The 18,173-nt window shown below is 42.7% G+C and overlaps 1 protein-coding gene across 8 annotated transcripts in view; it reads left to right on the forward strand.

Moving 5' to 3' along the window:
- Nucleotides 1-6,881: 6,881 nt before the first annotated feature.
- Nucleotides 6,882-18,173, forward strand: part of ACC (acetyl-CoA carboxylase) — a 105,765-nt gene continuing 94,473 nt past the window's right edge. For 7 of the 8 annotated variants that reach the window (XM_045738928.2, XM_045738921.2, XM_045738922.2 and 4 more), the window contains exons 1-9: nt 7,036-7,364; nt 8,972-9,114; nt 9,541-9,670; nt 10,236-10,403; nt 10,664-10,795; nt 12,008-12,222; nt 12,528-12,737; nt 16,875-17,045; nt 17,436-17,598. In XM_045738928.2, the coding sequence (XP_045594884.2) occupies nt 7,172-7,364; nt 8,972-9,114; nt 9,541-9,670; nt 10,236-10,403; nt 10,664-10,795; nt 12,008-12,222; nt 12,528-12,737; nt 16,875-17,045; nt 17,436-17,598 (1,525 nt within the window). In that variant the 5' untranslated portion in view covers nt 7,036-7,171. Of the gene's footprint in view, nt 7,013-7,035; nt 7,365-8,971; nt 9,115-9,540; nt 9,671-10,235; nt 10,404-10,663; nt 10,796-12,007; nt 12,223-12,527; nt 12,738-16,874; nt 17,046-17,435; nt 17,599-18,173 lie in introns of those variants that run through there. The other variant, XM_045738929.2, reaches the window with a different exon arrangement.

Genomic DNA, 18,173 nt, shown 5'->3' on the forward strand with positions numbered 1-18,173 from the left:
CCAGGCCTACCCTGCCTGGCTCACGGGGGGAGGCCAGGCCTACCCTGCCTGGCTCACAGGGGGAGGCCAGGTCTACCCTGCCTGGCTCACAGGGGGAGGCCAGGTCTACCCTGCCTGGCTCACGGGGGGAGGCCAGGCCTACCCTGCCTGGCTCACGGGGGGAGGCCAGGCCTACCCTGCCTGGCTCACAGGGGGAGGCCAGGCCTACCCTGCCTGGCTCACAGGGGGAGGACAGGCCTACCCTGCCTGGCTCACGGGGGGAGGCCAGGTCTACCCTGCCTGGCTCACAGGGGGAGGCCAGGCCTACCCTGCCTGGCTCACGGGGGGAGGCCAGGCCTACCCTGCCTGGCTCACGGGGGGAGGCCAGGCCTAGCCTGCCTTGCTCACGGGGGGGGGAGGGGGGGAGGACGCTAGACCTATCTAGCCTGGCTCACTTCTTATATCACCTCAGGCAACAGCCTATACCCTGCATAGTCTACATGTTATGTTAGCTTAGTCACTATAGGCTAGCCTGCATGTTATCTTAACAGTCTCCAGCCTAGCATAGCTTGCATGTTATCTTACCTCAGCCACCCACCTAGCATAGCTTGAATGTTATCTTACTCAGCCACCACTCTAGCATAGCCTCCATGTTATCTTAACACAGTCACCAGGCTAGAATACTTAACAAATGAATAATAGAGTTTAACTCGAACAAATGTAAAGTAATGAAGTGTGGAGAGCCTGCGTGTTATCGTACCTCAGCCACCAGCTTAGCACAGCCCGCATGTTATCGTACCTCAGCCACCAGCCTAGCACAGCCAGCATGTTATCTTACCTCAGCCACCAACCTATTACAGCCCACATGTTATCTTACCTCAGCCACCAACCTAATACAGCCCGCATGTTATCTTACCTCAGCCACCAGCCTAGCACCGCCAGCATGTTATCTTACCTCAGCCACCAGCCTAGCACCGCCAACATGTTATCTTACCTCAGCCACCAGCCTAGTACAACCCACATGTTATTTTACCTCAGCCACCAACCTAGCACCGCCAGCATGTTATCGTATCTCATCCACCAGCCTAGCACCGCCAGTATGTTATCGTACCTCAACCACCAGCCTAGCACCGCCAGCATGTTATCGTACCTCAGCCACCAGCCTAGCACCGCCAGCATGTTATCGTACCTCAGCCACCAGCCTAGCACCGCCAGCATGTTATCGTACCTCAGCCACCAGCCTAGCACCGCCAGCATGTTATCGTACCTCAGCAACCAGCCTAGCACCGCCAGCATGTTATCGTACCTCAGCCACCAGCCTAGCACCACCAGCATGTTATCAAACCTCAGCACACAGCCCGTCCTTCAGAAATGGGGAGGTAAATGTAAGAAGTAAATGTAAATGTAAATGTAAGGTAAATGTAAATTCATAGCAGTCAGGAATTGTACTTATTTGCACTTAGTATTAAATCGTACTGTGAAATATATTGTGAATATTTGAGTTTACCTGAAAAACTGAGTAGAAAACCATGACCTCACCTAACCGTCTTAGTTTTTGAAGATAATAATTTTATTGCTTCTTAATTACAATTAGTACTTAACCTATAGCTATATTGATATTATAGTTTTATAAAACTAATAAAACAAAACTTAAATATATCAATAAATTGTAAAGTAACTCAAGATATTTTCCAATTTTGTATAAAATCTCTATTGTTTAATAAAACTGAAAAAGAAATTCCTGATATTTAAAACTTTTGTATAGCAGTTTGAACATGAAAACTTCATCCTAAGATTCTGAGTGTCTTAACAGAAAATGAGGAGAATAAATGGGTAGGTAAATGTAACAGTCCCATAAGTGAAATTATGTACTGTGTATGACAGTGAGGAAATGTACTTACACTTAATATTAAATCGTACTGTCAATTCGGAGGATGGGTTACAAGCACAACGTGATCGGTGTGCTGACGGGGGATGAGGTTTGCACGTGGTTGGCGCGTGTGTCTATACTCTGTACTCACATGGTGGTGCTTGCTGGGGTTGAGCTCTGGCTCTTTAGGTCCGTGTCTCAACTGTCAATCAATCAACTGTTGTACACTGGTGAACCTCTGCACGTTATGTAAACATATTTCTGAGGTCGAGCGAAACACTGAATGGGGAAATTGGTTTGCTTAAACCGTGAAATAAAACTATATTTATTTATTTATATGCAAGACTGCACATCTGGATGAGAAAGTACACACACTGCGGGTTTAAGTGTTATATTCTTGCCAAGCCACTAACGTTTCCGACACCTCCTTAATCTAGCCAGTACATGTAATTATAGGTATTCCATTCATTTTAATAATAGTTACATTACATACATTTGTTCTCAAGAACATTATATTGTAATAGTGTGAATTCAACATACAAACTACAATGTAAATTGATAGAATAGTTGCATGTCTTTAGTAAAGGTGATGGAGAAGATGGTGAGGTCAAAACCTGGTGGCACATCTCACAAGAATGGACTTTGTAACATACCACCAATATATAGGTTTAGCCAGGGGGCAAATCATGCCCCGCAGGGTTAATACAATTCTATGGCCAAGTGAACAATATTTTAGCAAGAAAGAGAAGGGTGGACAGACGGCAATTTCTTGGACTGTCAGAAAGCCTTTGACAGAAACAGTCAAAAGTGACACCTGAAGTGCTCCAGTGGATAAGAGAGTAGCTAAGCAACACAAAACAGAATTACTGTAAGGTGAGACTTCAGAATGGTGAGATATGTCACCCGCAGTCACACAGGGTTTTGTTCTTGGACCTTTTGCATTTCTGGTATACTGTATGTCAGTGATTCTGGTATACTGTATGTCAGTGATTCTGGTATACTGTATGCCAGTGATTCTGGTATACTGTATGCCAGTGATTCTGGTATACTGTATGTCAGTGATTCTGGTATACTGTATGCCAGTGATTCTGGTATACTGTATGCCAGTGATTCTGGTATACTGTATGTCAGTGATTCTGGTATACTGTATGTCAGTGATTCTGGTATACTGTATGCCAGTGATTCTGGTATACTGTATGCCAGTGATTCTGGTATACTGTATGTCAGTGATTCTGGTATACTGTATGTCAGTGATTCTGGTATACTGCATGTCAGTGATTCTGGTATACTGTATGTCAGTGATTCTGGTATACTGTATGTCAGTGATTCTGGTATACTGCATGTCAGTGATTCTGGTATACTGTATGTCAGTGATTCTGGTATACTGTATGCCAGTGATTCTGGTATACTGTATGCCAGTGATTCTGGTATACTGTTTGTCAGTGATTCTGGTATACTGTATGTCAGTGATTCTGGTATACTGTATGCCAGTGATTCTGGTATACTGTATGTCAGTGATTCTGGTATACTGCATGTCAGTGATTCTGGTATACTGTATGTCAGTGATTCTGGTATACTGTATGTCAGTGATTCTGGTATACTGCATGTCAGTGATTCTGGTATACTGTATGCCAGTGATTCTGGCATACTGTATGCCAGTGATTCTGGTATACTGTATGTCAGTGATTCTGGTATACTGTATGTCAGTGATTCTGGTATACTGTATGTCAGTGATTCTGGTATACTGTATGTCAGTGATTCTGGTATACTGTATGTCAGTGATTCTGGTATACTGTATGCCAGTGATTTTGGTATACTGTATGTCAGTGATTCTGGTATACTGTATGTCAATGATTCTAGTATACTGTATGTCAATGATTCTGGTATACTGTATGTCAGTGATTCTGGTATACTGTATGCCAGTGATTTTGGTATACTGTATGTCAGTGATTCTGGTATACTGTATGTCAATGATTCTAGTATACTGTATGTCAATGATTCTGGTATACTGTATGTCAGTGATTCTGGTATACTGTATGTCAGTGATTCTGGTATACTGTATGTCAGTGATTCTGGTATACTGTATGTCAGTGAATCTGGTATACTGTATGCCAGTGATTTTGGTATACTGTATGTCAGTGATTCTGGTATACTGTATGTCAATGATTCTAGTATACTGTATGTCAATGATTCTGGTATACTGTATGTCAGTGATTCTGGTATACTGTATGTCAGTGATTCTGGTATACTGTATGTCAATGATTCTAGTATACTGTATGTCAATGATTCTGGTATACTGTATGTCAATGATTCTGGTATACTGTATGTCAGTGATTCTGGTATACTGTATGTCAGTGATTCTGGTATACTGTATGTCAGTGATTCTGGTATACTGTATGTCAATGATTCTGGTATACTGTATGTCAATGATTCTGGTATACTGTATGTCAGTGATTCTGGTATACTGTATGTCAGTGATTCTGGTATACTGTATGTCAGTGATTCTGGTATACTGTATGTCAATGATTCTGGTATACTGTATGTCAATGATTCTAGTATACTGTATGTCAATGATTCTGGTATACTGTATGTCAATGATTCTGGTATACTGTATGTCAGTGATTCTGGTATACTGTATGTCAGTGATTCTGGTATACTGTATGTCAGTGATTCTGGTATACTGTATGTCAGTGATTCTGGTATACTGTATGTCAGTGATTCTGGTATACTGTATGTCAATGATTCTGGTATACTGTATGTCAGTGATTCTGGTATACTGTATGTCAGTGATTCTGGTATACTGTATGTCAGTGATTCTGGTATACTGTATGTCAGTGATTCTGGTATACTGTATGTCAGTGATTCTGGTATACTGTATGTCAATGATTCTGGTATACTGTATGTCAATGATTCTGGTATACTGTATGTCAGTGATTCTGGTATACTGTATGTCAGTGATTCTGGTATACTGTATGTCAGTGATTCTGGTATACTGTATGTCAATGATTCTGGTATACTGTATGTCAATGATTCTGGTATGCTGTATGTATGATCAATGATGTCAGTGATATAGACAATGAGTCTATACCCAGAGGGTAAAGACTCATTCTTCGTAAAGTTTGCTGATGATGCAAAAATGAAGAATGGATTAAGACAGAGGAGGACAGCAAAAGACTGCAAGAAGACCTGGAAAACCTGAAGGAATGGTCCAACAAATGGCTACTAGAGTTTAACTCGAACAAGTGTAAAGTAATGAAGTGTAGGGAGCAGGAGGACAGATACAAGGTCCCATTTGGGAGATGAAACCCTTCAAGAATCAGGAGAGAGAAATCTGGGGGTTGATATCACACGAGACCTGTCCCCTGAAGCCTTCATCAGAAGGATATCATCAGCGGCAAATGCATCTTTGGCGAACATAAGAACTGCCTTTAGAAAGTTACGTAAGGAATCATTCAGGGACCTTGTATACCACATATATCAGACCAATCCTGAGGTATGCAGTCAAGCACAAGACAACGTTAGAGAAAGTTTAGAGGTATGCCACAAGACTAGAACCTGAGCTGAGGGTTGTGAGCTACTAGCAAAGACAATTGGAATTAAACCTTAAATCACTAGAAGACAAAAGAGGTAAGGGAGTGATTACCATCTACAAGATTCTCAGGGAAACTGACTGGGTAGACAAAGCCAATACTTTTAACACGGGTGGTACAAGAACAAGGGGACACAGGTAGAAACCTAGTATCCAAATAAGCCACAGAGACATTAGAAAGAATTTTGTTAGTGTTAGAGTAGTTAAGAAATGGATTTCACTAAGAAGTGATGTGGTGGAGGCTGGCTCCATACAACAGTTTCAAATGTAGATATGACAGAGCCCAACAGGCTCAGGAACCTGTATACCAGTTGATTGACGGTTAAGAGGCGGGACCAAAGAGCCGAAACTCAACCCCCGCAAGCACAACTAGGTAAGTACACTACCTCTCGGCAGTGTACTCGGTTTAAGGGTAAACCCCGTGGAACCGCTTACCCGCCGAAGCCGTAAACCCCAAAACTCTGCTGGGTTTTAAAATACAGCCGGAAAAGATCACCAGGAAAAATTGGGGGACATTTGACAAGCCACCGGCTTCCTGTCCTCGTCGACGCCACTAGTATTAGTGGACCTCATGTAAATTCAGGTAAAACTCTCTTAATACTACGGACATGTGGTGTTGATTAGTATATGAGCTAAACTATAAAACAAACCACACCAACCAATTGACTAAAGTAAACTAGCATGTTCATACACCGAGAAGAGGGTGTATAGCTCTCGAGGTATATATATATATACGGTCGTTGTTAATTAATTGGCACATACTGTAGGGGCGGTGTGTGACGTCACATGGTCTGACAGCCGCCGCCGCCGCCGCCGCCGCCGCCGCCGCCGCCGCAACAGCCCACCATCAGCTGACTGGACGCTGTTGACAGTTACTCTTCTTAAGAGCATCTATTTTTCTTATATAAAGTAACATTTTCCAAAATATGTTTAAGAAACTTATACGCTAACAAACGCTATAAAACATTTTTACATGTTATGAAGTTTTAAGCGTAATAACAACATAATAAACTGTATAAATAAAAACCGCAAATGGCATAATTGGCAAACGTAGTACCGCTATTGCCAAGTACTATTAATGTAATTCATTATACTCTCTCATAACATATATTATTTATTGTTAGCAAGTATTGAACGATGAATGTATATTTGGTAATCTTCTCATGTATGTTAGATTTTTTTAAATTAAAAGTTATATAGCTTGCAAATAACTATATGTAAACTCTTTTATTCTTTAGATTAGAGTTACAGAGTACAACTTTGATTGCTAAATAAAGATGTTATTATTTAATTTCTTAGAAAATGTAGCCTTAATTTAAGCTTAGCAAAGATTATAATAGGAATTTATTTAGTACCTAGCCTTCAGTTACTCGAACGTCTGGTAAATACTTTAGCAATAGCGATCAGTAAGGCTTACATGAGGCGAGTATAAAGGGAAGAAGGCGCAGGGTGTCAGTGTGTCGCTAGTCACCGAGGGTCACGGCCGCTGCCGCTCCTGCCTCGCATCACAAGTTTCATTAACACCAAAAAAAAAAAAAAAAAAAAAAACCTGTCAGCCCCTGGCCGTACCTGAGGTGAGTGAGCAGTGAGAGAGAAACGACCAGTTGCCTGTCGCAGTCCATACGCGGCGCACATGTCTCGTGTAACCCTCGTTAAACTAGTCCATCATGTGCTTTTGTTTACTGTGTGAAGGTGTTGGTGTTGTTGTGGGGTGAAGGTGGTGGGGCCCAGGAATGTTCCCGGCCTTACGGGACACTCTGAGAGCAGCAGCGCGCAACTTTTGGTCCCTAGTCCTATATATTGTGGTAGGCGGTGCACACCACCCTTCCCTGGCCATGGATCCATTCGCCTCTGATGACCAGCAGCTTACCCCGAGTAGCTCGAGTCTATCCAGCGATGACCCGCACCCCTCCCAGTCTACCCCAGGTAGGTTCCTTAACCCCAACAGTGACCTGCACACTCTGCAGTCTACCCCAGGTAGGTTCCTTAACCCCAACAATGACCTGCACACTCTGCAGTCTACCCCAGGTAGGTTCCTTAACCCCAGCAATGACCTGCACACTCTGCAGTCTACCCCAGGTAGGTTCCTTAACCCCAGCAATGACCTGTACACTCTGCAGTCTACCCCAGGTAGGTTCCTTAACCCCAACAATGACCTGCACACTCTGCAGTCTTCCCCAGGTAGGTTCCTTAACCCCAACAATGACCTGCACACTCTGCAGTCTACCCCAGGTAGGTTCCTTAACCCCAACAATGACCTGCACACTCTGCAGTCTACCCCAGGTAGGTTCCTTAACCCCAACAATGACCTGCACACTCTGCAGTCTACCCCAGGTAGGTTCCTTAACCCCAGCAATGACCTGCACACTCTGCAGTCTACCCCAGGTAGGTTCCTTAACCCCAACAATGACCTGCACACTCTGCAGTCTACCCCAGGTAGGTTCCTTAACCCCAACAATGACCTGCACACTGCAGTCTACCCCAGGTAGGTTCCTTAACCCCAGCAATGACCTGCACACTCTGCAGTCTACCCCAGGTAGGTTCCTTAACCCCAGCAATGACCTGTACACTCTGCAGTCTACCCCAGATAGGTTCCTTAACCCCAGCAATGACCTGTACACTCTGCAGTCTACCCCAGGTAGGTTCCTTAACCCCAGCAATGACCTGTACACTCTGCAGTCTACCCCAGGTAGGTTCCTTTACCCCAGCAATGACCTGTACACTCTACAGTCTACCCCAGGTAGGTTCCTTAACCCCAGCAATGACCTGCACACTCTGCAGTCTATCCCAGGTAGGTTCCTTAACCCCAGCAATGACCTGTACACTCTGCAGTCTACCCCAGGTAGGTTCCTTAACCCCAGCAATGACCTGTACACTCTGCAGTCTACCCCAGGTAGGTTCCTTAACCCCAGCAATGACCTGTACACTCTGCAGTCTACCCCAGGTAGGTTCCTTAACCCCAGCAATGACCTGTACACTCTGCAGTCTACCCCAGGTAGGTTCCTTAACCCCAGCAATGACCTGTACACTCTGCAGTCTACCCCAGGTAAGTTTCCTTTTTCCCTGCCTGAGCCACCACATCCTCATTTGGATGTGATGTCAGTTCCATCACATCCAAACGATGTTATCTCGGGTGCTTTCGTTATTAATTCTATACAATAATAAAGCCCATGAAAGCACGTGATGTGGAACAGTGTGCCCCAATAAAGGTGCTGTAGCACAATGGTCTACAGCCTTAGCTCGTAATTAAGGGACCCGAGTTAAATGCTCTCATATGACAGAATCGGTTCAGTGCCCCTTGTATGACGGAATCGTATGTTTTCTTCCACTTGATGTCTGCTCATCTAATAGTAAAATAAATATCTGGGAATTTAGCCAATAGATGTGGGTTGGTCCAGTTGGCCCAGGTAGGTGGTTCCTTGATGAACCTAAATACAGGTTTCCAAGCCACGACAACAGGAGTTATATACTGTATCTGCAAGTTTTTAATAAAAATTTATCAATACAGTAATTGGTAATGTGTTTTCTTCCAGACACACCAGAAGATTTGCCCTCAAAATTCTGGATGGCAGGAATATCGCAGATTGGTGCTCGTTCTCCTGATCAGAAGGAGTTCACTGTTGCCACACCGCAAGAATTTGTCAGGAAGTTTGGAGGCAAGAAAGTTATCACAAGAGTGAGTTAAATATTGACAATTTAGCTTTATATTCCATACTGCATTGATGTGATTAATACAGGAAAGTACAGTAGTTGACAAATGTGAAGATATGCAATGCATTCTTTCAGAACACGGTAGTAATTTTATATGTAATGCATGCACAGTATTAATGTTACTCTATCTAAATGTGGCTATCAAAATTGTCACCCTGACTGTCAAAAAAACAAAAGTAATTAATGTTTATTCTTTTGAAATTGTAGATCTGTGTTTAAAATTCTAAACAATAAATGTTGTATCTACTCATGTTTTGGCCTGGACAGGGGTCAACGTTCCATTGCAAACAGAGACATTACACTAGATGATCAACATATGACAATGACCGCATTTAGGGGGGTAAATGGAAATGCAAATCGAACTTTTATTAATATTGAATTCTTTGGTCAGATCCTCATTGCAAACAATGGCATCGCTGCAGTCAAGTGTATGCGTAGCATCCGCAAGTGGGCTTATGAGGTGTTTAGAAATGATCATGCCTTTCATTTCATTGGAATGGTTACCCCCGAGGATCTTAAAGGTAGTATAAAGTAAATAGTTGTTTTTGGTTTATTGTGAGTGTTCACGCCTATTCCACTATGTTCAGACGTCAACATAAATGCATAACCAATTATGTTTGTTTTCAATAATTGAAATGGCTATCAAAAGTGTTATGCGTGCTTGATGGTACAACTTGTATTGAAGCCACCAAGCTATAAGAGTTATAATTGTTATTCTTGGTATAAATTTTGCAATATTTTTGTATGGTTGTATCATTTCCCATGGAAGTTTCTTGTGGTTTAAATATTCTTAACTAGTGTGAGTTTTTGTGTACACAGTAAACTAACCTAGTATCTGCTTGGCTTATTTTTAATCTGAAAAATTCATGAGGATTATCCTAGCAGTTATTTCTTTTGTAACAAATTCTGGAGTTGAAGAAAATTTAATGAATAACAAAAATAAAATAGTATTCAATGACAAAATACAGTACAGTGATAAATATTTTTAATAAAGTTCAAATTTTGTGTATAATTATTATAAATACAGTATATTGCATGAAATTTTGCAGAGAAGAAATAAATAAGTAATTTGGCTTGTATTTTCAGCTGGAGCAGAGTATGTCAAACTGGCCGATACCACAGTGTGGGTACCTGGAGGGGCAAACAACAATAACTATGCCAATGTGAAGCTCATTCTTGATATTGCCACTCGTTATGATGCAGATGGTGTCTGGGCTGGTTGGGGTCATGCCTCAGAGTACCCCGAACTACCAGGTAAATTCATTTGAGTGTACAGTACGTAGTTTAACATTTTATTTCTACTTTAGAATTTTTGTTAATATGTATTAAATAATACACATTAAGCAATAGAACTCTTGAGGAAACATTATAGCACTATAATACAATCTCATAATACCTTATCGACCATCCTTGCTCCAACCCCCTTGTTTATATGAAGGTCGAACAGTTTCCTGTATTTAAATACCATGTTAAATTTTTGGTTGACCTTTAATTTGGAACGTGATATTTTGCAGCAAAGCTACACAAGAATGGCATAGCATTTATTGGTCCACCTGAAAAGGCCATGTGGGCACTTGGCGACAAAATTGCATCGAGTATAGTTGCCCAAACAGCAAACATACCGACTCTTCCGTGGTCTGGCTCAGGTTAGTGTGCATCATCATTGCAATATAATCTAAAATAATAAAATAATGTATATTTGTAATCATCACCAGCAAATATTTGAAGGAAGTCTTTAAAGCAGAGTGGCAGGATCTGATGGGGTTTTGGGAGTTCTTTTGCTCCCCAAGTCTGGCCTGAGGTCAGGCTTGACCTGAGAGCTTGGTGCAACAGGCTGTTGCTGGGAGTGGCCCACAAGCCCACTTATCCACCACACCCTTCATGAAGAAAGCTATCTAGTTTTCTCTTGAAGATATCCACCATTGTTATGGCAATATTTCTTATACTTATTGGGAGTATGTTGAACACCGAGGACTGAATCGGCATCCTGCTGTCCTGCTCCAAAGCTTTCCTCGTAGATATAAAGTACTGTACCCTGTACTTTATATGTGATCTCATTGTGTGCTGTTCATTTTATGGATTTTTTCTGGTAGGGTCCCTTCACTAGCTTCCTAATGCTACAACTTAGTAATGATCAAACCTTGGGAGACCCCAGGCCTCTAGACCCATGAGCTCCTACAGGTGACCAGGACCAGAATCTAATCTGCTCAAGGAGGTGAAGGGGAACCCCCGAGGATTGGAGATCACTGCAGAAACCAAGGAAAAAATCCTTGCTAGGAAGCCAAAATGCTTCAAAAACCAATAACTGCTTAGACAAATTTGTAATCCTGAGGAAAATAATGCAAATAATCATTACCGTTTGTAAATTTCCATCCACTACCAGATGGCGGCCCAGTTGATCTAATCACCCCCTGCAAGAGCCTGATGTCGACTGTCCTTCCAGTCCCAGAGTCCACATTCGACTTTTAGATATGGGGTATTAAGCTGGGTTTCTCTGAAGCTCATTTGTGTGATGATATTGGGGGAGCTACTGAATGGGGATTCCCAGAAATCCAGGTGGGGACTCTCAGAAGTAGCTCTTCATCCCCAACTTGTTCCCCTCATTTCTGTGGGAGCTAGCTGACTCTCTTCTGGGATGAACTGTTCCCAAGACCAAAAAAAAAAGATTGAAAAGGAACAGCATTTATTTGGACTTCTATGATACATGTCAGTAAAATTTATTTGTAAATACAGTATTTCTTTAAGGTAACTGTTAGTTCCTGTATTTGTTATTTACTAACAAATAATAGGTTCTAGAGGACTATATTTGTTGTATAGGTCATTTAAATTGCCTGCCTATATTTTCCCATATTCGGCAGGTCTAAAGGCAGAATACACTGAAAGTGACTCTGGTCCCAGATTGAAAATCCCACACGAGTTATATAAGCAGGGATGTGTCGAGACCGTAGAAGAAGCACTCAATGCTGCCAAGAAAATTGGATTTCCTGTTATGATTAAAGCTTCTGAAGGAGGGGGAGGAAAAGGAATCCGCAAGACTGAGTCGGAGGATAATTTTCCTGCTCTTTTTCGACAGGTTAGTTTCGTATATTTTATTTATATAAATCTAAAGAAATTTAAACATTTGTTTTCTGTACAATAGGTTTATATTAATTATTGTGTGACTACGAACTATGTATGCTAGAAATTTTGTGTATGCTTATGAACATGTATATTATACAATATACATGCCTTTAATTTGTGGAGGAAGGTGCTATATTTGGATATCCTTTTGGTATCTGTTGGTATTTGTAGGTATTGGTTATCAGAAGGGCCATTTGTAACTTTTTTTTTTTATTCATTACAGTACTGTGTTAAAATTAAGACATGTTTTATTTTCAGGTGCAAGCAGAAGTTCCTGGTTCTCCTATTTTCATAATGAAATTAGCAGAGTGTGCTCGTCATTTGGAGGTGCAGATTATTGCCGATGTTTATGGCAATGCAGTTTCGCTGTTCGGACGTGATTGCTCGGTGCAGAGAAGACATCAGAAAATAATTGAAGAAGCACCATGTGTGATTGCTAACCCAGAAGTTTTCTACAAGATGGAGCAGGTTATATAAAATATTATGTAAAATGTAAAATATTAGCATTTTCAATCCACACAAAATTAAATGTGTGATGATATGTCAGTTCGTCGATCATGGCTAGGGTCCAGGACGCACAGAAACGTTGACACTAATTTCGTATGTGTGGGTTGAGATATTCAAATATTTTATGTGCATCTGGCTGTGCATTAATGTCACGATAGCTTATGCTCTTCAATCAGGTATTTTTATTAATTCCATGAATGCTGGTTCAAGATTTTGTGGCTTTGTTGATGTAAATGTTACACCTCTTACATCTGGGCCTTTTGGAGGTGTGAAACCCTCCTGAAAGGCCACGGGGAAGGTAGGTCTAGTGAAGGCGGGGACAGGGGATGAAGTTTTACACCCTCCACATCCCTGCAGTTTGAAGGTTACACCTACAAGTACACCTTGTTTGTACAACAGGGACAAAGATCGATTGATAAAAGTAGTTTTCAAAAGCGAGGACACAAAAGAGTTAATTTTAGCAAAGAAGAGCAGCCTACTCGGTGTACTGAAGTTCAAAAAGGTATTCCTGCAGAGGGATATGAGGAGAGACAGAGGGCAGCAGCAGCAAGGAAGGAGCACAAGGAGAGGGAAAGGAATCGGGGGAACCCACAACCCAGAACCCTATGATTCCAGAAGGGAGTGGGGAACCCTCCACAGGCAATTCAACAGCCCCAGTGGGAGGAGGATTACACCCATCTCCCACCCAATAGAAGCCCTACCAGCCCCTACACTCCACCACCCTATGCCCTCCCTCCTCCCCCTCTCCCCCAAGCCCTTCTTTCTCCCCCATCCCCCAAGTCCTCCCTCCCCTTCCCCCCCCAAACCCCCCTCTTTTCCCCAAATCCCCCTCTTTTCCCCATCCCCCCTAAGCCCTCCCTTCTCTCCCACCCCCTCCAAGCCCCCACTTCGCCCCTACCCTCTCCAAACCAGATCCTCCCAGCCCTCCCCCCACAACCCAGGTCCCCCTCACTCTCGGCTCCCCTCACAAACCAGGGGCCCCCCCTTCCCCCTCCCCATCCCCATCCCAGACCCTCCATGTTTACCTACTCCAGTGGAATCAACAAACTGTGGATGGACAGTAAAGAGTCGGCTTCAAGGTGATGTACACGAACATAGATGGGATTACAAGCAAGGCGAGTGAACTTGGGGAAAGAACACAAGAAGTAAACCCAGATGTAATTGGAATCACGGAAACAAAACTCTCGGGAATCATAACAAATGCGGTCTTCCCCCAGGATTACACTGTATTAAGGAAAGAGAGGGAGGATAGGGGAGGAGGTGGAGTGGCCCTATTCATGAGAAAGGAATGGATTTTCAAGGAGATGGTTATCCCAGGCTGTGAAGGGTTTAGAGACTACATAACAGGCACCATGATGATGGGAGGACCTGTAGTAGCAGTAGCAGTGATATATAACCCTCCACCAAATGACAGAAGACCCAGGCAAGAGTATGACAAACAACATGGCAGTTAATAGCATAATTGAGAAAGCAGCCTCTGCTGCCTGTAGAAATCGATCCCATCTGCTCATCATGGGGGACTTCAACTACGGAAGGATAGACAGGGAGAACAGGGAACTGCATGGAGGAGACGATACATGGAGAGCCAAACTAGTGGAGGTGGTGACAAGAAACTTTCTAAGCCAACATGTCAGGGAACCCACTAGGATGAGGGGAAATGATGAACCAGCAAGACTCGACCTAGTCTTCACTCTGAATGACTCCGACATAAGGGAAATTGACTTCGAAGCCCCAGTAGGAATGAGCGATCAGTGTACTGACATTCGAGTGTCGGGTCGAAGAAGGGCTAAAGTACTCGAGAAAGGGAACTGAAAGTAAAAGGCTAGCATTCCGTAAGGGAAATTACGAGGAGATAAAATTCCTAACGGATATAACATGGGAATCGGAGCCAAGAGGAAAGACGCCGCAAGACGTGATGGAATACATCACACATAAGTGCGAGGAGGCAGCAGAAAAGTTTATCACAGCCCAAAAGGTAAAAAATGAAATGCAGATGAGAAACCCATGATTTAATCAGAGATGTAAGGTAGCTAAGCAGCAAAGTAAAAGAACATGGAGAAACTATAGAAATAACAGGACACTTGAGAGCAGTGAAGGTTACCAGAGAGCCAGGAATGAATACGTCAGGGTGAGAAGAGAGGCGGAAGGGCAATATGAACGACATAGCAAGCAAGGCTAAGACCCAACCCAAATTGTTGCACAGCCACATCAGGAGAAAGACAACAGTGAAGGAACAGGTAATGGAACTGAGGATAGGTGCAGACAGATTCACTACAAACGACAAAGAAAGTGTGTGAGGAAATTTCAGGAAGTCTTCACATTAGAGCAAGGAGAAGTTCCAGAGATAAGAGAAGGAATAATTAACCAAGCAACACTAGAGGAATTTGAGATTACCAGTGGAGATGGAAGGAAGCGTTTGCGAGAGTTGGATGTGACAAAGGCTATAGGCCCGGATGGAATATCGCCATGGTTACTAAAGGAAGGAACAGAAGCACTGTGCCTGCCACTCTCCATGCTGTATAACAAACACTGGTAACGGGTGAACTGCCAGAAATTTGGATGGCAGCAAACGTAGTCTCGATATACAAGAAGGGGGGATAGACAGGAGGCACTGAATTACAGGCCAGTGTCCTTAACTTGCATACCATACAAGCTAATGGAGAAAATTGTGTGAAATTGAGGGAAGGAATTTTGTCACAACACCAACATGGTTTTAGGGATGTTAAGTCATGCCTCACAGGATTAATTGAATTCTACGATCAGGCAACGAGAATCAGACAAGAAAGAGAGGGGTGGGCGGACCGCATATTTTTGGATTGCCAGAAAGCCTTCGACACAGTGCCACACCAAAGACTAGTGCGAAAGCTGGAGATGCAGGCAAGAGTGAAAGGTAAGGTACTCCATTGGATAAGGGAGTACCCAAGTAACAAGTCACTGTGCGGAGTGAGGCCTCAGATTGGCGAGATATCACCAGTGGGGTCCCGCAGGGTTCAGTCTATGAAACCCATACTGTTATATATGTAAATGATCTTCCAGATGGTATAGAATCATTCCTCTCATTGTTTGCTGATGATGCATAAATTATGAGGAGGATTAAGACGGAGGAAGACAATATGAGACTACAAGATGACGTAGACAGACTGCATGAATGGTCCAACAAATGGCTACTAAAGTTCAACCCGAGTAAATGTAAGGTAATGAAACTAGGCAGTGGAAATAGGAGGCCAGACACAGGATACAGAATGGGAGATGAAGTTCTTCATGAAATGGACAGAGAGGAGGATCTAGGAGTTGATATCACACCAACCCTGTCTCTTGAAGCCCACATCAAAAGAACAACATCTGCGCCGTAATCGAGGCTGGCTGACATCAGAACTGCCTTCAGGAACCTGTGTAAGGAATCATTCAGAAACTTGTATACCACATATGTAAGACCAATCCTAGGGTATGTGGCCCTCAGCATGGAGCCTGTACCTTGTCAAGCACAAGGCGAAACTTGAAAAAGTTCAGAGATATGCCACTAGGCTAGTCCCAGAACTAAGAGGCATGAGTTACGAAGAAAGGCTGCGAGAAATGCACCTCACGACACTAGAAGACAGAAGAGTAAGGGGAGACATGATCATTACCTACAAAATTCTCAGAGGAATTGACAGGGTAGATAAAGATACTGTTTAACACGGGTGGTACGCGAACAAGGGGACACAGGCAGAAACCGAGTACCCAAATGAGCCACAGGGTTGTTGGAACTTTTTCAGTGTCAGAGTAGTTAACAGATGGAATGCATTAGGCAGTGATGTGGTGGAGGCAGACTTCATACACAGTTTCAAATGTATATATGATAGAGCCCAGTAGGCTCGGCAATCTGTGCATCAGTTGATAAACAGTTGAGAGGTAGGACCAAAGAGCCAGAGCTCAACCCCCGCAAGCACAATTAGGCAAGTACAGTTAGGTGAGTACCTGTTAGGTCCCGAGATATGGGGTTTACACCTCATTTGGTTATTTCTTATATATTATACATTCGTATGCTGTGTATGTTGATCAGCATTCTATACCTAACCTTTTTACTGAATCATACTGATAACCTTACCCTATTTACAGGCTGCAGTTAACCTAGCAAAATTAGTAGGTTACGTTAATGCTGGCACAGTTGAGTACTTGTATGACAACGATGGAAATTTCTTCTTCTTGGAGTTGAACCCTCGTCTGCAGGTGGAGCACCCTTGCACCGAAATGATTACAGACATAAATTTGCCAGCAGCACAACTACAGGTAAGTGTTGACTCATACTTCATATTGTAATGCTCATTAAGTGCATAATGTAATCATTAGACCGTGATACATCTAATGAGATGATATTGAGGCCATACAATGGGATCACACCTGCATCCCTGAACTTCCCAGGCACACACTCATTACCAACTGAACCAGCTGGTCATGGTCAAGTGTGTGCCTGCATAGTTCAGGGATGCTGGTTAGATCCCACATTTGGCTTCACTATCTGCTTTATAAATGTTGTAGCTCAAATAATTTTTCAAAGATGCATTAACATTCTTATATCGGATACTGGTACAGGTTTTTGTGTTGAACATTTCTTGATATATTTTCAAATTGAGTTGTGTACCTGTTGGACTAAATTTACCTTTTGTTTTATACTATTAGGTTGCAATGGGCATTCCACTGCATCGAATCCGTTGTGTGCGAGTCCTCTTTGGGGAATCTCCATGGGGTGACAGTGTAATTGATTTTAACCAATCTAAGAATAAGCCTGTGCCAAAAGGTCACTGTATTGCTGCCCGTATTACAAGTGAAAATCCTGATGAAGGTCTGTTTTGTGAACTTTTTTTGTTGACAATTTTATTTGCATATGAAGAAAATTAATTTGTGGATTGAGTAATGAATATTGGGAGAGAACCTATTAAGAGACATTTCACTTCAGGTCAAAGTGCAAGTGGAAACTAAGAAATTGTTGAGGATAGGTCTGGTAAGTTTTTAATTTATCTTGCACAATAGCTAGTTGTTCCTTTTTAATGTTCTCATGAGTCAACTTCTCTTGGGGGAAACCCTTTGTTGTTCCCTGAAGCTACTACGTACAGATATGATACCATCTACTAGGTTGACACAGCCATGGAGTTTTATTGGCATACCTGGGACCAGTGCTAAAACCTGGCCCACTCAGCGAGGCACAAAGAGTGGTGACATTTAATTTTGCCAGCTCATCAGGGAAGACAACCAGAAAGTCAGGGAGTTGAAACAAACCATTGCTGGCTTCAAGAGTGTGAAGCCACAAAACCCCTCAAGAACTCCCCCAACTATGTAAACAAGTAACTGAATTCTCTCAGAACTAGCGTGAGCCCGTTTGGTAGGAGGTACAGTGGAACCTTGAGTGACGAGTGATTC

Source organism: Procambarus clarkii, chromosome 43 (assembly GCF_040958095.1).
Source record: "Procambarus clarkii isolate CNS0578487 chromosome 43, FALCON_Pclarkii_2.0, whole genome shotgun sequence".
Taxonomy (NCBI): domain Eukaryota; kingdom Metazoa; phylum Arthropoda; class Malacostraca; order Decapoda; family Cambaridae; genus Procambarus; species Procambarus clarkii.